Here is a 24257-nt window from a genome sequence, read left to right as displayed (position 1 = left end):
CTCACAGAAGAAAAAAATACCCCTTGAAAAAAACTGCCTTAAAAATTTCGATGACGCAAAGCTGCTCCATGAACCCCTCCCCCCAATTCCCCCCCCTACCTGTGCACCCCTGTTAATTAGAATTTTTTCTGTGAGAGTTTATTATTTTACTATTATAGAGTGGTTTCTGCGAGGTTTGAGAATTTTTTTTAAGTAATAGAAATTAATTTTATTTAAATAGAGGATTATTTCGTCGCCCAAAACCCGACGCGCCAAGTGCTGGGACTTTTTACCCCTTCTTGCTGGAAGGGTAAGAAGTAATTTGCAACAGTATTCACCTTTTTTTTTTTTTGGATGTTTGGGTTTGACCATTTTTTGGCCTAATTTTACTGTACTAGTAGTCGAAGCTCTCGTCCGAAGAGCATCTGAGATGGGGCATATCCGGTAGTCTCGTGGACAGCACTGCGGTAGGCCAGCAGGAACAAAGGTAGCTTCTTGTCCCAATCCTGTTGATTTCTGGATACCATAAGCGAGAGATTATTCAGGATTGTGCGGTTAAATCTCTCCACCATGCCGTCCGATTGTGGGTGTAGTGGTGTTGTCCTAGTTTTCTCAATTCCGAAAATTTGACACAGGCGCTTAAACACAGCAGAGATGAAATTCCTCCCTTGATCGGAATGAATCTGCAAAGGTGTTCCATATCTCGAGATCCAATGTTGGACTATAGTCTCTGCTACGGTGGTAGCTTCTTGATCTGGAATGGGACATGCTTCCGGCCATTTGGTGAAATAGTCGATGGAAACAAGAATGTATTTGTTCCCATCAGCAGTTCTTGGTAGAGGACCCAGGATGTCGATCCCAATTCGTTCGAAAGGAGCTCCAACGTTGTACAGCTGTAGCTTCCCTCTGCTTCTTTTCTTCGGTCCTTTACGAGCAGCACAGGCGTCACAAGAATGGCACCACTTCTCCACGTCATCCTTCGCCTTGCTCCAGAAGAAGCGCTCCCGAATTTTATTAAGGGTTTTCTAAACCCCAAAATGTCCTCCAGTCGCACTACTATGTATTTCTTTCAGAACGTCTGAAATCCTTGATCGGGGGAGTAGTAACTGCCACCTAGATGTTTTGCCGTCGTCAGATTCCCATTTATAGGTGTAGCACGCCGTTCCGTAAATGGAGCGAGTCCCATAAAGCCCAGTATCTTTTTGTTGCAGGGCTGAAGATGGAAACGTCCTGCCAGCTAGGTCGTCGACTGTCACTCTCCATGAACTCCAAAATTGGTTTTATGTCGGGGTCTTCAAGTTGATCTTTTCGAACTTGGTCGTCACTCCATGGATCAGGTTCTGGTGATGTTGGAGTCACTGTCACCTGATAGGCAGTAGGGCTAGTCGTTTCATACTGTTTCTCGATTCGGGAACAATAATTGCAGTTCTCAGAACAGGGTCTCCTTGATAAAGCGTCTGCATTACCGTGAGACAACCCTTTTCGGTGCTTGATCTCCATGTCATATTCCTGGAGCCGCTGTATCCACCTGGCTATCTGGCCTTCTGAATTCTTGAAGTTCAAAAGCCAAGTTAATGAGGCATGATCTGTCCGAAGCAGAAATTTTCGGCCGTAGAGGTAATGATGGAAGTGTTCTACAGCTTTCACTATGGCCAGTAACTCCTTTCTGGTGACGCAGTAATTTCGCTCCGACTTTGATAAGCATTTGCTCCAGTAAGCGATGACATGTTCATTGCCGTCAATTTCTTGGGATAAAACAGCTCCGATGCCCTCGTGGATCGCATCAGTGTCCAGGATGAAGGATTTTTTAGGCTGAGGATAGGCGAGGATAGGCGTTGATGTTAAAGCCTCCTCCAGTCGTAGAAATGCATCTTCGCATTCTTTGGACCATTCAAACTTTTGCTTGCTCTCCGTCAGCTTATGCAAAGGTCGTGCAATGTTGGAAAAACCATTCACAAACTTCCTGTAGTACGTGCAGAGCCCCAGGAAACTTCGCAGCTGATGGATGTTTTCGGGACGACTCCAACTCTTGACCGCAGATACCTTTTCTGGATCGGTTTGCACACCTTCAGAAGAGATGATGTGACCAAGGTAGTTCACTTCCCGGCGGAACAAATTACATTTGGACGGGCTTAACTTCAGATTGGCTTCCTTAAGCTTTTGCAGCACCTTCCTAAGATTTGCCAGATGTTCTTCGAAACTGCGTCCCACGATGATGATATCGTCTAAGTAGACCAGACAGGATTCGCAGGAAAGTCCTCTTAACACTGTCTCCATAAGACGCTCGAACGTAGCTGGTGCATTGCAGAGGCCGAAGGGCATCACTTCAAACTACCATAAGCCTTGTCCAGTTGTAAACACTGTCTTCTCTCGGTCATCAGGGTGTATCTCAACCTGCCAGTAGCCGCTCTTCAAGTCCAGGGTCGAAAACCACTTGTGTCCGGAAAGAGTGTCCAAGGTGTCGTCTATCCGTGGAAGAGGGTAGCTGTCTTTCTTGGTGATTTCATTCAACCGCCGGTAATCGACACAAAATCTGGTGGAGCCATCTTTCCTTTGGACCAAGACGATGGGAGAGGCCCAAGGACTGGACGAGGGTTCGATGACATCATTCTCCTGCATCTCTTTCAGGAGGGTCTCAACCTCTTCCTTCTTGGCGAACGGTAGTCGTCTTGGATGCTGTTTAATAGGGGGGCGTTCTCCAGTGTAAATCCTATGCTGCGTTAAATTCGTTCGGCCAACATCCTCCGATGTAGATGAAAACAGATGCTTGAAGTTGATCGGATCCTTGAACGGATCCGTCGAGACTTCCACTTTCTTGAAATGAAGACACAGTTCTTGATAAAAACACAGGAGCTTTATTTACACTATGTACAGTAGAAATCGTTAACAACTGCTAAATTAATCATCAGCAATTAAGCAAATATCACTCAACACCGTAAACTTAACGGTTACACACGTATTTACTTCCCAAATACGAAAACAACACAGCGAAATGCCTCGCTATAAACAGAGCAAATACGCTCTCAGTTCGAAATCTCAATCGAAACTAAACTTTTTATCACGCGGGACGCCTTTATAAACATCCAAAGAAATCTCTCAAATATTCCAAACGCTTCTGGAAAATAGTAGACCGTTATCAAATTTTATCAATGAACAAAAAAGAAATAAGGGGGTCGTATACTTTAGCCGAATGAAAAGGGGTTGTGTATTCATTACGGGAAATTATTTACAGGTTACGTTACTACAATAATTACTATTTACAGAATTTGTAACAATACATTTTTTGCATAGTCTTCGGCCAAAGCCGAACATTCGGCGGATGGACCGAATATTCGTTGCATCACTAGTATCAACCCAGGTGACAATTTTTTTGATAGTTTATTTATCAATTTATATCAGTGGTCCGAAAGCGTTCACGGGGATGAGACAGCGGAGAGGCTTCCTCTGGATTTCAAGTATCCAACTGTACCTATATTAACCTGAGACACATTGACAATTCGGAGACGATAGGGTTACGGAAAGGCAGAAAGACGACACGAACTAATTTTAATATTATAGATACTCTTTCTTGAGTTAAAACAAATAATTAATAATCAATTTTCCCATGTGTTGTTGTTACTATGTAGAAACTGCAAGAAGGATAGTATGCGAAATGCAAGAAAAAAATGATATTTTTTAAAAAATAATTTACTTTTTTTGTTGCTAACCGAAAAATTCGGTTGTATAACTTATAAATTATTTGTTTAAGATAATTTAATTAATGAATTTTGAGCTTAAAGGACACAGAGATCCCGTGGTTCGTAAAGGGTTAAACAAACGCAAACGCTTGTCAATTTCAATCACAACTGCGTGAGATGCGTTACATTACCTTCTGATGTTCTGAAAATTATCAAGAAGCTTATCGTTGCCATTGTTTGCAAGGGCGAAAGAGAAATTGATAAATAAAAAATATCGCTTTTTTTTATCTTTTGAAGATTTTTCGAAAACTAGGCCATAGCGGGTTGTAGAACTCTCCAAAAAGTGTCGCGGATACCAAACCGACGGAGAGCAACATGATTTTGTCTATAATATTGAGTTTACTAGCGATACCCTCAGGTAGTATAGCAACAATTGTTCCTATTATGTATGTATTTTTTTACACAATCGGTTAGACCATTATATTATTAGAACTCGTAAAACGCTTTATGATGTTAAAAAAAAAAAACTTTAGCTAAGATGCTAAACTGATGTTTAAAGTCTCATAAAAACAAACTTGCATCTCTCTTTGAGGGTTCGTAAACTGCTTTATTGGGCTGTCTGTATGGTGCCGCTTTATTGGGTGGAGAGATAAAGAGATTTGAAATAGTATCTCATATAAAAAGGAGTCTCAAACTTTTTCGACTCGCAGCACCCATTGAAGAACCGGAATTTTTCAAGGCACCTTAGTCCATTTCTATTATTTAGGTAAGTGCGTAAGTGCGCCAAATAAGGCTACCCTAAAGTTCAAATCCTAATATATTTCTCCTTTATAATTGAATTATTTCAGAATTTGACTTATTACGAACATGGGCCCTCTTAACGAATAGTCTGGGCAAAGATTACTTCACGCAAAGTTGAAGATAAAAACGCCAAAAATTACCAAGCTAAAACGAACTAAAAGAGATTTTAATGTCACTGTATAGTAAACCACATTTGATAACCTCAAAAATGTTACCAAAAATACCATATTTACTTCGATGGAAAGGAGAAAGATCAATCGTTATATTCGGGGCAACTAATAATTCGTTAATTTCTGTTTTTTGTCATCATGGGCACAATTCGTGCATATACTTGCAACATGTGCAGCACATGATTATATCCTCCACCCGATACTCCCGTGTCATATTATGAAGACACTAGAGTTCTAAGAAGGCTAAACATTGCCTTAACGGCCAACAATCTGTTTTTCTTGGTTATCAAATCATGGGGGGAAAAATTCCAAAGTGAACGCAGTGACATTTACCTTTGCGAATTCGTCAAATGCATTAGGCTACAACATCAATAAACAACTTTTTTAAAACTAGTAACCCACAATAAGCCATGTTGAGGCAAAAATTACAGTAATATAAGATCAGGTAGTATTTATATCACTCTCTGATAACTTTTTTCTTGTTATTAAAAACTGCTTGTTGAAAAGCATCATCATCAGTTAGGCTTTCTGATGAAGATAAATTCACGATCTAGTGAATTTTTACTATGTTACACCAAAAAATGCGAGAATGGCCTTATTGGTCTAAATGACCTTATTTGGCAAACCCACATAACAAATAGACAGTTGGCCAACATTTGGCTAACCCACAACTATACTATATTGATAACATGGACACACACCCCCCCCCCCCTTCCTACGCCATCCCAACGTGCCACGGCACCTAGTTTGAGAACCCCTGTCATATTATGTTCATATATTTTGTTGTGCAGTGCTCTTAGAGTTAGTTTTGTTTTTCACTGTTAAACGAAAAGCAGTATTCGTTTAATTTGGGCGTATTCTGATCATTACAGATTGTTTGCTATCTTTATTAAGTGTACGAATCTTCAATCGATTACATTTTTAAGTAATCTTGGCTTTTTTTCTTTTATTTCTATTTTTTACTCTTTTACTGAAGTGTAATTCCAGCTTCGCCATCACCATATTAAAACAATATTTTGCAAAAAATCGTAAATGAAATGGATTCAAAGTTAGTTGTATTAGTAGTCCCTACCTGTCACTTATCGTACATGGGATCTCCGTCTATTCTTGTTAGTCATAGAAAAAAGTCAAAAAAAAAAAAAAGAAGAAAACCCTACTATTCTCTCCAGTTTTGTCTAAACTCACAGCTTCATTTTACGTTAAATCAGTTGGTAAAATATATGAAAATAAGTTCATGTTTACAGCCAGGTGCCAATCGCATAGTATCGGACCCTAAAAAATTCAGATGAAGCAAAAAAAAATCCTCAATTTTTAACAGAGGTAATAATTGATTATCGAGCTAATTTAGGTATAAATAATATCTGCATAAAAAAAATATGTGCAATATATCGACAGCCTGATTATCGTTTTAAGAGACTGCAGTTTCGTTCTTGTTATGGACTCATCATTCTGGAATAGAGAATTAGTGAGCTGGAGGTAGATTTCATCTCATTGTAGAGGAGAGGACCAGCAAACTGGTAAATAAAGTGAATTTATCTCACCAGCGAGAGTTTGCAGACATGGTGGGGTTCAACTCGTAAATTGAAGACAAAGCTTAGGCTTAAAGCAGTAAGTCAAAGCCCCTAAGCCAGGGCTAAAGCAGAACTATATGCAATATACCTATAGCGCAGTTGTAACCGGACTGTCGGTATATTGCATGCAGTTCTGCCTGAAATCTGTATTAGGGGATATAACTTACTGTTTAATGAAATTATGCTTGATTACTTTTTGTATGTGGATAAACTACCATTGAAGAAGAAAGGGAGTTGTTGTTGTTCATACAGGGTGTTCCAAAAATGACTGATACATTTGAAAAATCAATAAAACTGAACGGGCAGCGATAGAAATATACCGCTTGTTGCATTATGCTTGAGACAAGAATAAATTCTCAGAGAGACAAACTTTCAAAATTAGTTACAATGTTTCTCAACGGATGGCGCTACAGGCAGTTTAAAAAGTATAAAAGAGAATGCAGTGTATAAGATCACCAAATGACAGGCATATTTGAAAAATCAATAAAGACTAATCGGGCAGCGACAAAAATACACGGTTTATTTACAATGTACTTAAAAAAAAACAGTAAATTTTCAGACAACCACACCTGAAGCCTCCTCTAAATACCTGCAGCGCCATCTGTTGAGGAACATTATTTTGTAAGTTTGTCTGAAAATTGACTGTTGTCCCAATTATAATGCAACAAACGGTATATTTCTTACTGATCGCTGCCAGTTCAGCTTTTATTGATTTTTTCAAATGTGTGTCATTTTTGGAACATATTGTGTTATCATGTTTGTATTTCATACGCTACTAGCTGACCCATCAAACGTTGTTCCACCATATAAATATTTTCTAGTGAATATTTGGGTTGGTAATTAAAAAAATAACGACTGTATTGTAAGCTTGAGGGGATGAAATTTTTGGCAGAAAGAGGAATGGAGAGCTGTAGACAATGATCATCGATAAAAACAAAACAACATCAACCATTCATTTTCGCAACACAATGCATTTCATTAACGTAACGAATAAACTCATTGTTTGATCTCTTAAAAGTTAAACTTAATATGAAAAAATTAGATATTTTTTATCCTAAAATATGAAAATAAAATAAAGAAAGTCAGTATTCATTTCGAAGAGCAATTGAATGCACGATATTTTTTTCCAGTCCATTTGTCGGCCAACACAAATAAACTCGATGGTTTTGCGTTTGCCCACGCGAGAACATGACACATATGAAAAACATGGTCCGTGTGAAAAACATGGTGTGCCCAAATCTAAGCCGCAAACATGCAAGGTTTTTGCCTTGCGTTTTATTGATTGTCATTGCGAATGCATATCTAATAAAAAAATTGAACGCATTTGAATGCAGTTGGCGCGCCTGTGGGAACCATTGGAATTCGTGGCAGCAAAAAAAAAAAAAAATTAAGCTTGGAATTTGCCATTTGAAATGGTGTCTTTGGATAACGTTTTTAATAATTTTTTCAACTACCAATCGCATGCCATGGCACAGCTGTAGTGGGTTCAAATTCCTAAGTAAAATAACCGGAGACCTAATTTTTAGTCCCAAAAGGTGCAATGATAAGCTTGGCAAATCCAGTTAGTTCGAAAATTCTGTTGAATTAGTTTCGCGAACTCCATCGAACGATTTGAATGATATGAATATCCCCTCGCAATGACCACTGCATCGTGAAGTTTAAATCGTTAACGTTCGCATTTTTTGCTGCCAAAATGGCTCTTTCTGCCATCCCCGCATGATTTATGCAATATGTGTGAACATCGGGAAATATGCGGTCAATGAGAGCATTTTGCGAATCAATCGATTGTGCAGAAATTAGTGGGAAATTTTATGCATCCAATATTTTCATATACAGCAACTTTTCCATCGCCGATATCTAACAAGTGGTCCGAAAATGTGTCATCAGATGGATCTTGTAGCATTTGGACGCTTATGTTTATTAGCTGGACTTTTTCAACATTGCGCCCCAGTGGCGATGATTTCACGCAAGCGTTGATCTTATCAGCGTACGTTGAACGTGTTAATGACATGACGTGGAAATTTTGTCACTTTGCAGTTCGTGCATGTGTGATTTGAAGAATTTCAGCAATTCATGATGCTCATTCAACAGGGTATCCAGTTCGCTGACGATGCACCTGGCTGTAAGCAAATTGAGGTTGTTCATATCTGAATTTGAGCGCATAACAATAGGGAAATTCTTTGTCTATAGCACCAATCAGCATTTTCCGAAGAGTAGACTATTCAACACCTCGCACTCAAATGCGAGATAATTGTCGTTGTTGATTTCGTTCAGCGTGTCGTGCTTCTTGTGATTGAGATACCCATCTTGCTGGCATTATTCACAATAATACACACACACACAAATATACAAAATGTTTGTATCGTTCAAAATTTTGCACGCACTGCTTTGATACAAAACAAGTGCAAAATAAAATGTTAAAATGCGCGACGCCCTGGCAAAAAGGCGGAAAACTCCCAATGATTTAATTTTTTTTGTTGCCATCTTCTGTTTATCTACAAATGAAATGTTTGTAATTAGTTTAAGCGAGGCTTTTACAATGAGTTTCAACAATAGTTTTTATAATGATTTTCAACAATGGTTTTTAAAATCATTTCCGACAATCAATAGCTTAGCTACACTTTTTGTCGCCCGGGGAGGTTCCTAAATTTGCCGCCCTTTCTAATGGGAAATAGTTGACACAATAAACAGTCAAAAGTATTTTCATAAGATTTTTATAAACAAGAAAGGAAACTTATAGTTTTAATTCTGTCTTTTCTTGCAGAAGAAAAAAAAAGGAATTCAGAGCCCCACAGAAAAATTCCATAAGTTAAGACAAAATTCGGAATTTTAAGCAAATTTTAGTAACGCTTATAGAAAAGGTGTTTGAGCTCCCTCCAGATTTTTTTTTTTTTTTTCGAAATTAAAATTAGTTTTATGCATTTTTTTGGTGATGTTAGGGAACCGAGACTTCTCAAGGAAATTTTCCAAAACTGAAGTGTTAAGAAAGCAATCTTAGGCTATGTTTGGATACGTGTAGAAATTGGGGAAGATTCGGGGGAGCTGTCCGGAAAGTTTTTCAACAAAGCTGAAAAACACGTAAATGTAGGCTGTATCTAGTGTTGTAAGTGTCTCCCCTAACTCCAACAAAGACTGGATTTTTCTCTTGAAATATACTCAAACGTGAAATCAATTTTAGTCTATCTTTGATGACGTTAAAGAGAATAGGGTACGTTCAGGACCTCTCTGGAAATTTTTCGATGACAAAGTTTCAAAAACGCAATTGTAGGTTATCTTTGATGACATGAGTTTCCAAATGTTTTCAAAAATGTTGGGAAGTCAGATGATTTTTTCGTTTCTCCTTGAAACTTTTTGAAAATGACTTCCTAAAAACGCGACTTCAGCCGTTGTTTGATGGACAACGTCATGAGCGAGAGGTCGGAGGGCGGTTCCCACCCGAAATCTTTTTCGAAACTGTTGCTCATTTTAAGCTCTTCACACTGAGAAAAAAAGGATTTGCGGTCTACTCTCTCAAAAATTTCTAAAAACGAAATTTGGAGCCAACTGTGATGACGTTAGGTGATTTCGTGCACATCTGGGGTCCCCAACTTAGAAATTTTCTTAAGTTTAAGTTTCAAAAACCTAATTTTAAGCTATTTTTGGAGACATTGAATGAGATGGGGATTTCAAAATTCAAAGTTGATGTTCTTATTACACACTTCAGACTATCTCTAATCATTAGGAAGAGTCAGGACTTGACCGCCCTCAGGAATTTATTGGTATTGAAGTTATAAAAATGCAATAATCTATATTAGGCTAAAAGATGAGAGAAGGGATGGGGTGGGCGTTATCCCTTGGTAATGTTTCGAGACTCAAGGCCTAAAACTGCACTTTTGGGCTGTTTGGTGACGTTAAGGGATAGGAAGATTTGTTTGCTCTTTCCGAAAAATGTGACATTTATTGAGGGTTCAAAAACACAATTTTAAGCTGCCTTCGGTGGGTCAAAATTCTCCGGTCTCAAACCACATTTTAAAGCTATCTTTGGCACACTTTATACAGCGAAAAGGGGAGGGGGTTGAAAATGGAGCCCCCCAAAAAGCTGTTTTAAGCTATTTTTGGCCAAATCAAGGGAGGAATGGATGGCAAGTGACTCTCCTCCGGAAAGTTTTCAAAATTAAAGTCCTGAAAATGCATTTTAAACTTTGTGATAGTAGGGAGAAGCGTAAAGGTCGGGGAAATTTTCCTAATTTAAAATTTTAGAAACGCAAATATAGGGTCAATTTGGTTTCTCAAAGGGAGTCATAACTCCCTTTGGATCCGTGCTTGAGTGACTCACCTAATGTTGACAAACTCAGAAGTTGCCACCCAGGGTACAAGCAAGACTCACCCCTCCCCTTTCCTAGATCCGGTACTGCTCTATTACCAAATTCGGATAATTCTCTTATTTACTAATAGAGGTCGAAATGTGAAAGGCTTTGCCTGGAGATCATTTTACAAATTTAAAACATTTCCTTAAAATGAATGACTAAAAGTGAAACTCATTGTATAAAGGAATTAGTTGATATAATTAATACAGTTGTGAAAGCAATTATTATTATTCGCATTGTGAATATTTTTTTTTATAAAATGAACATAATATTCATTCTGCCTTAGTGAACATTTTTTTGTCAATGTCCAATCAAAGTAATTGTTGAAACAGATAATGCTATCCTTAAAATGAGCAAGAAATCAGCTATCATTTGAGACCTCTCTCCTTCTACTCTTGTTGTCACTTTCCTTTATTTATTTTTTTTTTAAATACGATGGTGTCCTAGGAACCTACTTAAAATCAAGTGGTAGCTTCATCATATAATGAGAGGTTATGATTTTTTTCCTCCGTAATAGCTAACCTTGACAGCAAAAAAAAAAAAAAAAAAAAAAAACATGGTCCCTTGACTTTACACTACCACATCCCTCAATCTAGCTTCAGACGAAGGAAGAGGGAGAAAAAACAATAGTGCTGAGATGTCCACAAGAAAACACATGTTTTGTATTATAGGAATTTTATTTTCATTGTCGTACTAAAACCTTACAATTCGATGACTTTTTTTAAAATCGTTTTTGCCTCCAGTAGTAGATTAAAAGCGTGATTTCATTATTGAGAAAACGCGTTAAATTTTTTCGCATCAAAAGTGTGAAATTGCCGCCCCCCAAAAAGTGCCGCCCCTCCCTAGTTACGCCACTGCCGACAATGGTTTTTACTATGAATTTTAGCAATGGTTTTAACAGTGGTTTTAACAATGGTTTTAACAAAAAATTTCTGGATAGGGACACACTCTGATTACCTAGCAGTATGAAATATATTTCGTGTCCTACTCTCATACCTACCAAATACACAAAATTTTTTATAAAAATTGGTCAAGCCGTTTCGGAGTTGTTCAAACTCTAACACCGTGGCAGGAGATTTTTATATATTAGATACTGCATCACAACCATTGCAGCGTTATGTAGTCTGTTTGTGGTTGTCTTTCGGAAAGATAGCAATGGTAGTAGAATCTATGCAATTGCATAATTATCAAGTATGGAATTGGGATTTGGGCCACACTTCAATATCACATACAGAAAAGTAACTTTGAAACAATTTCAACAAACAGGAGTTTTTATTTTGTTGACATCGACCTCAGTCACCGAAATTCTAGAGAGGATTATGAAGCAAGGGTAAATGAAACTTTATATACTTAAGGTGATAATATTTATTATTGTAAACCACTATATTAGCATTTTGTCACATTGTTTCGAAAACATTAGTTTCTATTTTATAGGCGTAATATTTTACTTGAAATGGATTGCAACTTTGATTGTAATACGGTTGTATAAGAGATTCCATCGCAGAAGACTAGATGTGTATGACATAAATGCAAGAAAAGATCCCGAAAAGTTAGGATTCTTGGCACCTAATATAGAAATACAACTAGAGTCGCCATATCCAGAATCTCATTTAGTAACTGTAAGTAATTTATATCACAAGATTTCTTTTTTCAAATAATTATTTCCCAATTATTTATTTGTTGGAATTTTTTTTCTCTCTCACATGCTAGCGATCGTGCACGTTGAACAACAATACTAATGTAGTCCAACCTATTGATTACCATGAAAATTTACAAATCCTGAAAAACTTTTCATACATTAATAGTAGCATCAAATATGTCTTCTTATTTTCCTTACAAACCGCTAGTAATTTTTTTTCTCTCGACCTGACTTATTTGATAGGCATGTAAGAACGCACCAGGCAAGAGTCATGTGTAAGATGACAATTTATTTTCGTCCTCAAAACGGGAAGTGTCTTTCTTTTAAATATGGTATGTGAAAGATAAAAACAGAAATAAATATTTAACAGAGAATAATTGAGGCAGTGAGAAGCCAAGGGATGTAAGTGGCAAAATTAAAAATTTGGAGATAACCAGTACACATGGTAGGTGAACCTCTCCTATGTCTTGGGGCAAGAGATGGTACTAGTAGCCCTGGTAGTTGCTGCTATACAGCAGGATTTAAAAAAAAAATCAATGAAAGCCTACCTAGGATGTTATCTTTAAACGGGTTTTACTCAAAACTTTAAAATGTCCACTTATATCCTTTTGCTTCTTACTGCCTCAATTGATGTTACTTTTAAATTTACGAATTTGCCTGAGCACATCTGGTGTTGATTTTAAATAAGAATAGATTTCTTGGCCGAGTTTCATAAAATTTACTTTTAAAACAAGCATTGCTTTAAGAACTGCGATTTGCAACTGTCTGGGGACACTCCTACTAGCATATCACAAACCCACAAATGAATCACAAGCAAAAATATCCTTTCTATGAGTTCATTTGGCACACCTAAACATAAAATATATTTTAATTAATTCATTAATCCCAAAAAATGTGATTTAGATTAATTTTTACAACTGTATTTTATCGAAACAAAACCTCATTGTAGAAAACATATTTTACTTAATTTATTAATCCCAAAAACATGTGATTGAGATTAATCCTACAGTTGTATTTTTTTGAAACAAAACTATCATTGTAGAGAACACATTTCAATTAATTTATTATTCCCCAAAAAGGTGTTGAGATTAATGTTACAACTTTATACCGAAACAAAACTCTCATTTCAGAAAACACACACACCAAAAATATTTGCACTTTTTCTCAAGTGTTTTAAAAGTAATGAACGGCACTGCATATGGGTAGAGTATTTATCACCGTCTACCATCGGTTTCCAGGCTGCTGACGAAATCTTTTTCTACGGAGTAAATTCGAGCAGCGAATGTTTGATTGCTAGGATAGCAAGAGGTGGTGGTGGAGAGGCCGAGGCATGGATATACCTGAAGTTGAAAGACGGACGAACTTACCATCTCAAAGAAACTTCCGGATACGAACGGAACCTGGGAGAAAGGGTATTCAGCTGTGGAGGGCTGCAGATGTCTTTCGAGGCGCCCATGAGAAGGTGGAGGATAGTCTACAATGGACTTCTCAGGTGGGTTTAACTGCCAGTTCACTTGCATCAATACGGTCCTGTTTCAGTGGCTTCTTTCGCTACACTGGTATCTGTAGCAAGTACGGATGTACTATTGTAATTTTTAAATTGAGGTATTTGCTTAATTGTACTTAACGTGAAACTTTATGATTAATTGCATTTGTTTCTTTCGTAGTGAAACAACTGCTGATGAAGATTCCTTAAGAGAGAAAGTTTTCGTAAAATTTGTATTTTTGTAAGTATTTGTAGTGTTTTAAATTTGTATATGTACTTCATTCTCTGCAAAGTCCAGTGCTGTGGCAATTAATTGAGAAATGTCCACTTCAAATATTCAAAGATTCTCAGATTTCAAATGCCAGTTGTTATCAAAGTAGTAGGTGTTCTTGTCCACCTGGTAAGTATTGTCCGTTTTTCATGAGAAGGCACTTCGCCACGCCTCCTCGAACGCACATTTACATTTTACGTGGGGGTGATTGGTAAGCAATCCACTCGCTTCTAAAGGAGACAACCAGACAGCCTTAACTTAGGCATGCATTTTAATGTGCAGCAAAGTCTTAGTGTCGTTTACATAACTTGCTTCACTTGTCTGTTGTCATTTTAGTTATTCTTACATTTTAAAAACTGCTGCTTTTACAACAAAATGCTATGATCCGAATACACCTTCTGCCGAAAACAGCGAAATAGAATCATCGGATACCACGTGACGAGGGAGGAGTCAAGTGCCTTCTCGTGGAAAACGGACAGTATCAGGTCTCCAAATTCCTCCATCAAGTGGCATGTATTTCGCAGTGTTCGTTTCTCGCTTGTTGCTAGGATCATCATTAGCGTCAAATCAATAATTAGTTTTGAATACATTCATAAAAAACTTGAATAAAACGGAATAATATGCAAAAAAATCATTTCTCAATTAATTACCACAATACTGTATTTTTATCAAAGAAAATCCCAGGATCAAATTATAATTTAATAACCATATTCCAAACAGCATCTATCTCCTTAAGTGTTGAAAGTTGAGTTTTAAAATGCATTTTCTTTCTCTGATCAGTTTGCTACATTCAATCACTATTACTTTTCTCATTTATTTCTTTTATGTTGCTTGGTTTTTATAAAGATGGAAAGCTTCTTCTGACATATGCGACCTTACTTCGGATATGCATGATTCTTTGACCGCGAAATCCATCGCCAAAGCAAGTTGGAAAGTTCCCTTCATGCCGCCCATCAACGAGTAAGTTACTTTTCCAAAAAAGAAAAAAAAAAGTTCCAAATTCTTCCACAAGCTTCCTTTTTTTTTCTCCTCTTTTCAATTTTCGTTTTTTTCACTTAATAATAAAAAAATTACGAACAAACACTAATGAATCACTTTATGTAAAATTAATAAGTCATTAAAAGTTATGTTAAGTCGGCATAGTCATTGATTTTTTAGTGCAAAGAATTGTACAGAAAATATGGTCGTATTTTTCATGTTTTCTTCCTGTATATTATGAGAATTGCCTGTATATTGTTTACGTCCCGTATATATATGTATGAATTACTTACGTCAAGTACCTTTTATACCCTAATATTTTAACTCATATACACTCTCCATATCACCTTCTTTTTTACTGGGTTTTCGTCATAGAAGAAGCAGTCACAGATTCGAAGCAGTGGTTGAAAGAGAGATCCGAAAGTAGATGTAACCCCCGGTTCATGTTTTCTTTCCCTAGAAAGAGCTTACGTCGCGTCCGAAAGTAGGCGTAGGCCATTGAGAAGAGATAAAATGGAGGGAGTGAAGACTTTCATTCGTGAAACCAAGACCCTAAGTCATGCGATAAATTGTAAAGCAAAGCAGTGGAAGAAATCAGTTTTCTTTCGCTTATTTAACGCAAAACGTTCCAACCATTCATCATTGTTGACCCGCGTCACTTGGGGTCTTTGGGTCCGCTTTTGCTAAGCCAATGATTGGACTTTCTCCCTCCATTTTAATTCCTGAATCGTTACCTCCTTTTTTTTCAACACTATGCTAATTATGGAATATTTTATAATTAGGTGTTTAGTTTAGTTGATTTTTGTTCTGGAATTGTAAAATAAATTTCATTTCTAGGTTTGGGTAGGAAATAGTATGTAAGTGTAATCGCTTATTTTTTGCGTTTTAGTTCTTAGGCGTTTTTTTGAAGACGGTTTTTTTTTAATTTAAAAGTTTTTTTTTTTTACTTTTTAGGGTGTAAATATAAAATTAATTCGTAGGATAGCGTATGTGGAACATGACGTTAAGGCCTTTTTTACGACAAGTCTGAAAACAGCTAAGATGAGTACGATAGAGAAAGAAATAGACCACTTCTTCACAGTCGTCGGATACTTCCGACGACTGTGAAGAAAGGCTATTTAAAATGCGCAACTATGAACAAACAAATTTTGTCTTCATCATTAGTTCAACTTTATCAAAGTTTGCTTTCCGAAAGCAAATGCACGAGTCACTAAAAAACAATAGAAATCGTTTTAAGTTTAAAATTGTAAAATTGTAAATTAAAAAAAAACACTGTAAATTGTAAAATATATTTCACAACAATACGTATCACACAATCCTCGATAAAGCTGTCATAGATTCAGGGGGGGGGGGACTTTGCGAAAAGATAAGTATAGTAGTTATCAGCAGAGTCAAGAATTGAAGTAATAGCTCGATCTGATTGAGAAACCTTTAAACTTTTAACTAAACTTCACGATGAACAAGCATTAGCAGAAATGCAACAATTGATACATCTCATTTCTGATGAAAAGTAGACTGGATTCAGTATTTAGTTAGGAAGCATTTAAATGTTTACGGTTTCCCAAACTACAAATAAACTATAAATTGCAAATAGTAAAATTGTAAATTATAAATTGCATCATTGTAAATTGTAATTTATGTTTCACAACAATACGTGTCATGTAACTCGTGTTAAATGTCGCATGGTTTTTCAAATGTCCCCATTATGGATAAAGATAAAAAAATCCAAGGGAATGAATTTTATGTTTACTTCAGAGAGTCCTTGATTCAAAATTTTCATAATGATTACTCTTATTAATGATGTTTTTTAGTAGTTTCTTTCACTATGGGCAAAGAAAACACATATCTTTGTTTTATGGCATTTGTTTTAACAATCGGTTTTATATTAAATCGTTTGTGAGGGGAATTACATGAAATTTATTGTTTTTTACCCATAACTTTTCTTTAAAAGACAAATAGAGTAATTTGAAGATTTGGAACCTTAGAGTAAAGTTAGATCAACCCCTTTCCACTTAACAAAAAAAAAATCTTAAAAACCGGTTCACTAAGTGAGACAATATACAAAGTTATTAAAGTACAAATCGCTTCAAATCTGAGTATGATATTTAAAGAGTTCCTTCAATTTCATCAATCCCGAACTTGATTGCCATTAGACCTCCGGAGAAGTATACCATTTCAAAAAAAAAAAAAAAAAATCCTAATCGGTACAGGCAGGGTCGTGCATAGAAATTTTGGGTCCCGTCACAAATGACTTTTCTGGGCCCCTCTCTATATTTTTTACCCCTATAGTTCACCCCTAGTTTAAAAAATATTGGGCTCCCTTCATTGGGCTCCCTTAATTCTCAGTCGCGGGCCAACAGGTGTTCTTTCTCCCACTCCACTGTGCACGCCGCTGATGGGTACAGGTGTCTTCGAGTATTTATGGAACGTTGTACAAAGAAAAAACAAATCCGCCGAATTCAGAAACACCTCCTTTTTTTTTAAACCTGCTAATTAGTATCATACTAATTTCAAATTAAACTGGCGGCATTTTGAAATAGTAAATCTAGAATACTGGTCAAACTTGTGAAATCAGACATTAGTTACAACATATTATTAAAGAATATAAATTAAATCATCGGGGGAGGGTTGTTCTGTATTCAATTCCTCTTTGATTGAACACTAAATCTGTTTAAAAACTGAAATATATTTTTAAAAAAAAACATTTTTAGTGACTAAATAAAGTTATTTTAGTTAAAAATAATATTAAGAAAATTGATTCAGCTATTAAAGTAGCAAAATATATTTAATTTACTGCTTTGCTTCGTAGTAAAACATTTGTAACACCTACAACAAAATTAACAGGCGGCGACTTAATCATCCATATGCCGCGAGAATCATCGTTTAAGACGAAGGCAAAACCTTTGCTGTGAAAATACACTGGTGGTCACAGAAAAACCACGTGACCTGTGACGTATTCCGCCCGCTGACGGAAGTGGGATTACGTATCGTATCCACAACGTGTGAAATTTGAAGCTTCTTGGATTTCTCCGCGACCTCTTATCCGATCCAGACCAAATTACCATGGGACCATCTGAGAAGTATACCCTTCTAAACAAAAAAAAGAATTTTTCAAATCGGTCCAGTAGTATTTTGGAATAATGCGAAAACATGCATAAAAAGCCGCAAGACGAAATCATAACCTCCTATTTTAAAGTCGGTTAAAAGGGAACAATTCCATTTCAAAATTTTCAGAAAACCGTTTTAAAAATTGTCAAAAATTTGTTCTTAATAAAAATATTCTGTTAGAATTTGCTTCTGCGAACTGTTTTTTGTGTAGCGACCCCGCCCCCTCCTCTCAAATGATTTTGAATAAAAGTCCAAATAGTATTTGTTTTTAATGACAAAAATACTTCAGATTCAGGATGACGTAAATCACAGAATGGTAATTTTACAGGAGAGAGGTTAAACGTGTTTTCTGTCTCATGTAAGGGATGGGACTTGCCTTCTTTTAACCCTGGTAAAAGGACTCCTGGTAAACCTGGTAAGGTTACTTGGGTACCGCTTGGATACGCTTACCCTGGTAAACCAGGGTAAAAGTAACCCTGGTAAAATTCAGGATGACGTAAATCACAGAATGGTAATTTTACAGGAGAGAGGTTAAACGTGTTTTCCGTCTCATGTAAGGGATGGGACTTGCCTTCTTTTAACCCTGGTAAAAATTTGAAAAGGATTTTTTTATAAAGAGTTATGTTCACATGACTCATTGCGGAATAGGCTGCTACATACAATGCACTAATGAATGGAAAATCGAAATTTTTGTAATTATGTCAGTCTGACTCTGAGGCACAAAAATAACACTTTAGTTTCAAAATAATGTAAAAAGGGAAATATTTTTCGTCACTGCTTACTGAAACGTAGCTTTTCCTTTAATACATGTATCTTATGGAGTACTGAATGAAAAACTGTCTCGCTCTTGAATGTAAAACATAAAACCAGTAAAAAATCAGGAGCTGTCCCAATGTTGCATCGAACTCTTCAATTGACGACTGCTGTAAACCTCGAAAGTTCTGAGTTCTTTTTTTTTTTGACAATCACACTTGTTAAAGTATAAAGTATAGAGGAATGTTCTTTTATCTGGCAAACAATTTTTTGTAATGTAACCTTAAGAAATGAAATTACTCCTACCACAAGACAAGTATTTTACTGCTTGAAGATGTAAGACATTTTATGTCTTTTGCTATTTCCCTCTCCTCTAGAATTCCAGAAACCTGTAATATGTATTGTCAGTCGGGAGTCTTCACCGGTCTTGTTTCTGCAGAAGATTTACCAGATTACGAGATGTACATTTTTGGGGAAAAACTAAGGTTCCTAGGTAGGATTTTAAATACATCATGACGTATTAGGGTTTCCAATCTCGTGCCGAATTCAGTTCCGCGGGATTTCGGGATTGTAAGAAGTCAATCCCGCGTGATCCCGCGGGATTAACTTTATTCTTCTAAAAATGAAATTTTAATGTCAAACAGAAAATATTGTGCTTTTTGGGAAGGGTTGTATAGCACTACAATGTCAGATCCCAATTAGCAATTATCGTTTGGTACGCAAAAGTGTGCTCTAAAAAAATCCAATGCGTCTTAACAAAGCATCGCTCGTATGGGATGAGAAAGGATTTCTGCTCAAAAAATAATGCGCTTGATGACAACACGTTCCTTTCTCTATTGTGATATTTTCTTTATTTTTTTTTCTTAACCGTATTTTTCTGAATTTTAAAATTTTGAGATGGTTTTCAGAAATGTTTTCAATTTTTACGCATTTTCTCAATTACTAAACGAGTGAAAACTGAAACCTCGAATTAGAGTACCAGTTCGCCCTCAGACACATATACTCTATTTTTATACTGTTCCTAAATGGTAAAATCCACTGCCAGCACATAATAGAAAGTTTTTCTTGCCCTTCTTGCAGAAATAAGAGGGCTTGCGAAAATAGTTGTTTTATGAGCGGCAAAAGTTGGGAAAAGTTTGCATGCAAAAAATTTGTGGGATTTTGCCATCAATCCCGTGGGATTAATCCCGCTAAATATCATGCAGGATCCCGTTGGGTTCGGGATCGAGATTTCAGGATTGGAAACCCCATTACGTATACCGTTTGATAAACATAAAGATGTTATTTATTAATTTAATATTTTGCTGTTTTGAAAACAAAGTGCGCTTATTTTCAGGAAAAAGTTCGTCCGTAGCAGGAGCAAAGTTTATGCAATTTTTGGGAAATACCCCAGAGGTAAGAAAATGTCTCTTATCGGCATTTAACAATGTTAAGTTATTTTAAATAAGCACTCTTATCGCATGGACAATTTACAACTACTTTTTAAAATAGAACAAAAAACTCTTCACAAACATTAATCATAATTTAATGTAACAAATTTTATCCTATCGCTGGACAGTCTAACAAACTAATTATTTTTAAGCATGACATTGTAACTATTGAAATAGCTTATAACTCTAACTAAATTTTTTAAGTGAATCTCTGCATATTAAAGGAAGTAGCGCAAAAAAAAATTGTGAAGTTTTTTCCTGTGACTGCCTTATAGCACCAACACCCTAGAAATTTGGTAATAAATTACTTTGGATCCAGGGGTTTGTCACTCGGAGCGATATTTTAAAATTTCGATTTCGTAATTTTTTAATTTATTTTTTAAGCTCAAATGTCAGTTAAATTACCTGTTAAGGAGATGAAAGATTTCCTACACCCCTTAACATTCTATGCCCTTCGAAAGAGAGTATTTTCTCTGAACAAGATGCAATTTTTTCCATTTTTCTTAATTAAGTAGAGCAGGAGATATAAGGGTTTTTACTTCAGCAAAATTCAAATGCCTATTTTAATCCAATTTTATTTTAATCTGATTCTTCCTAACAGTCGAAAAACTCCACGAACCAAATAAGAATGCGATTCAATCTTCGTAGGTTGGAGAGCGTTAGTGAGTAGGGGGTGGACTACTTGTATTCAACTCACAACATTTGCATGCACGCACGCTCAAACCTGTTTTATCGCGGTATTTTTTTTAGCGATCTTTTTCCTCTTTTTATGTGGAAAATGAAACTTTTAATCAAACTGGGACATAGTTGACGAAGTAATTTTTAAAACGAGTGCGAGGTAGTACATTCAAGTGATGAAAGTGATTTTGAGCTAGTTAATCGCAGGAAAGTTTACATGTCGTTAGACTACGAAGAATAATGGTTAAAAATGCTTGCATATGTGTTTGAAAATCAGATCATAAAAGGTTTGGAGAAATTCAAAATAGCCCATTAAGTCCCCAAATAGCCTCCCCCACCCCCGTCCCTTTTCTAAGCCCTGAAGATATAAATGCCAGTTACACAATCTAACAAAACTGTCACAGATAATAAAACAGAAATTTGAGATTAAAATTATCATGGGCAGGGCTCGAAGTAAAATGAAACCCCTTCCTCCCTTTGACATCTAATTCTACCGAAACCATTTCTTCATTTTAAAACCTTATTTATTCAAAACCCATTTCTTCGTTTGATCCCTTCTACGTTCTAAACCCCGTTGTTCTTTTTTTTACAGCTTCTTCGTTCGAAATTATTTCTTCGCTTTCACTGATGTGCTTTTACAAGGATTTGCTTGCCAATATTTTTTACTTTATTTTTCTCTTTTTGTTATAGAATGGTCTTGTATTCCATTTGGGTGAGATGACTGTTCCGAACATATTTCACAAGTAAGAGTGTATCAGATCAATTTTAATACTTATTTATTTGTATATTTTCTTTTGCTATGGCTGTCGTTAGAATGGGGTTGCTTCCAAAATTTTAAAAGTAATTTTTCTGAAAGAGAATGCTTAAAAACATAGGAATTAACCATTTTTTAAATAATTCGACAAAGTGTAACAATTATTTTAATCGGTGTGCTGATCGAAATTCATTTTTTACGCTTCTGCACATGACATCACAAATGATGAAATGCCATTCACTGATGCCATTAGCGCACAGTACAAATTATCATAACCTGGCAACGCGATTGACAGCAAAGCGTGAAAGTTTTGCGCAGCAATAGAGAACGAGCCAAAATACACCACTTGTGACGTCATAAAGACCACGCCTTCCAAAATCGAACATTTAAAGAAAATAAATAAAAAAATAACTGTTGGGACAAATCCTGAAAAGTGCCCAAAGTTCCCACGTGAGCTTCTATCCAAAATGATGGATCAAAGATGGCCGCCTAATACTTTTTGTTTTCCTTATAACTCGGTCAAAAATGAAACTTTTTCAGTTCTGGAAAAACCTGCAGGGTCTAGAAGTAATATTGTTTCGACACATAACCTAAAATGAGCAATAAAAAATTTCTAACATTTGTTTTAACACTAAAACTGAAATTTCTGTGTTCTATGTAACATGCAGCTGAACACATAAGCTACTAAAATAAATAATTGTTAAAAATTTTTGGGGTATTTTTTAAAAAATATTTTCTCTTATATATTAGTCAATAGTTGTTATTTTTCAGTTTTAAAATGCCATGTATGTTTGAATTGGTGCTTGTGTTTGCCGACATTTCCCCATAAAAAGCTATAAATATATATGATCTGCAAATTGTGTTTTTTGTCTGAAATGAAAAATTTTCGGTGTGAAAATTCAATGCTGATCTGATTAGCTCTTTGAAACTACCATGAATCTTAAAGTGGCTCGAAATTCCTTTTTCAATATTAAGTGAGAATTTACAAAAAAAGCAAACACTCACAATAACAATAGAAATTTGTCAAAAACCGTTCAAAACTTTTATTTTTTAATAAAAAGATCATTATTATCTCAAAATGGTATTTTATGTAACAAATAGTTTCTCAATAATGATTTTATTTTAAATTATGTTTCCATGTGACAATGGAAAAAATGTCTGTGAAAATTTTTGCCTTCAACTTTAGAAAGCTCTTTTCGAGAAGTTGAACTTCAGAAGAAAAAATTATTAAAAAATTAGAGTTCTGTTCAGTCTTCCACAGTTTTTCACCAGGATGCTTCTGTTCTTAAATCAATCGATAATTTACGATATTATCTCAAATATGAATTAGCCCCTTAACTATCTTCGCTTTTCGGTTGGGTTTCTCCGAGAAAGGATAAAAAAAAAAAAAACAAGCATGGCAGCTATTATTGTATCATTAGAGCCTTGTGTTAAGCTACCACCAATCTATTCGTCCATTAAAGATGAAGAATTTCTTATGCATGCATTGGCATGGGACGAGTAAGACATATAATAAAGAAATATACCTCAAATACTTCAGCTGTCTTCAGATTTTTTTTTTTTTTTTTTTAATGTGAAGCAGTGGTTTTTAGTGGATACACTGGTGCGTCACCATATAACATTGGGAAGAAACAAAGAAGAGTGGTATCGAAAATGTCTGAGACTACTGCTCTTTGAAGAAAATGTAGTGAGAACGACTATATAGACTTAACTTTTTGCGGAATTCTAAGAACAAATCAAAATTAATTTAAATTATGATGGAATACTTTCGATTAGGAGGAATGCCTGTTTTACAAGTGGATAGAGAAACCAATGTATTAATTTGCTCAATTGCAATTAAAACATGCAGAACAGCTCTAGACCAGTCGCAGTAATAGGTACTGATACAGATCTGCTCTTGATTCTAAGTGAACGTAGTGGTCTGTCTGAATCATCACTGTATTTTTTACCCTAAAACCAATTTAATACAAAGGAAAATGTTACAATATAGTGAAAGTACAAGAAGCCTTGGATCACTTGAAGGATCTTTTTTTTCTCCACGCAGCCACAGATGTGACTCCGCGTCAGCAATATTCAAAAAGGGGAAATCTGGAGCTTTCAAGTTGTTACAGGAAAACATCAAATTGCTTTCTCTGATCTCATAGTTGAGTAGTTCCAGCTTGATCCAGAAAAGGTCACTCAGACTGCAAAAGTGTTCCTGAAACATCTTTTCGGTTGGGGAAGACTTAATTCTCTAGACCCCTGACGATACAACCGCAGTAATAATTAAGTAACCAAAACTCGTTCTTCGACATTTAAAACCTGGCAACTCTTCCACTCACAAGTGCAGCAGCTTCACAGCATTAAATTTGTGTCTATTCTCAAGAACAACAGTGGCTGAAGAAAAACATGAATCCAATTGCATGGGGATGTGTTATGAAAGGAGGTGTAGGCTTTCGTCACTTCCCGTTCGTACGTTCGTCCCTTTCTTTTTCTTTATTTAGTGTTTTCTGACTAAAAAATAAATAATAATAAAAAAAAAGCAATTATGCGAGACTGTGATCTCAGATGCCAATGAAAACGCAGATCGTTAATGTTCCATGTCTTGCATGCATTGTTTAGGTGAAACGTGTAAAA

General features: G+C 35.9%; 1 protein-coding gene across 1 annotated transcript in view; it reads left to right on the top strand.

Moving 5' to 3' along the window:
- Positions 1-4017: 4017 nt before the first annotated feature.
- LOC129234325 (prodigiosin synthesizing transferase PigC-like) overlaps positions 4018-24257 on the top strand; it is a 117514-nt gene continuing 97274 nt past the window's right edge. The window contains exons 1-4 of the mRNA XM_054868317.1: positions 4018-4074; positions 11979-12163; positions 13422-13675; positions 14787-14900. Coding sequence (XP_054724292.1) covers positions 4032-4074; positions 11979-12163; positions 13422-13675; positions 14787-14900 — 596 coding nt within the window. The 5' untranslated portion in view covers positions 4018-4031. The remainder of the gene's footprint in view (positions 4075-11978; positions 12164-13421; positions 13676-14786; positions 14901-24257) is intronic.

This window comes from Uloborus diversus, chromosome 1 (assembly GCF_026930045.1).
Source record: "Uloborus diversus isolate 005 chromosome 1, Udiv.v.3.1, whole genome shotgun sequence".
NCBI lineage: Eukaryota > Metazoa > Arthropoda > Arachnida > Araneae > Uloboridae > Uloborus > Uloborus diversus.
This window is presented reverse-complemented; position numbering and strand designations above follow the sequence as displayed.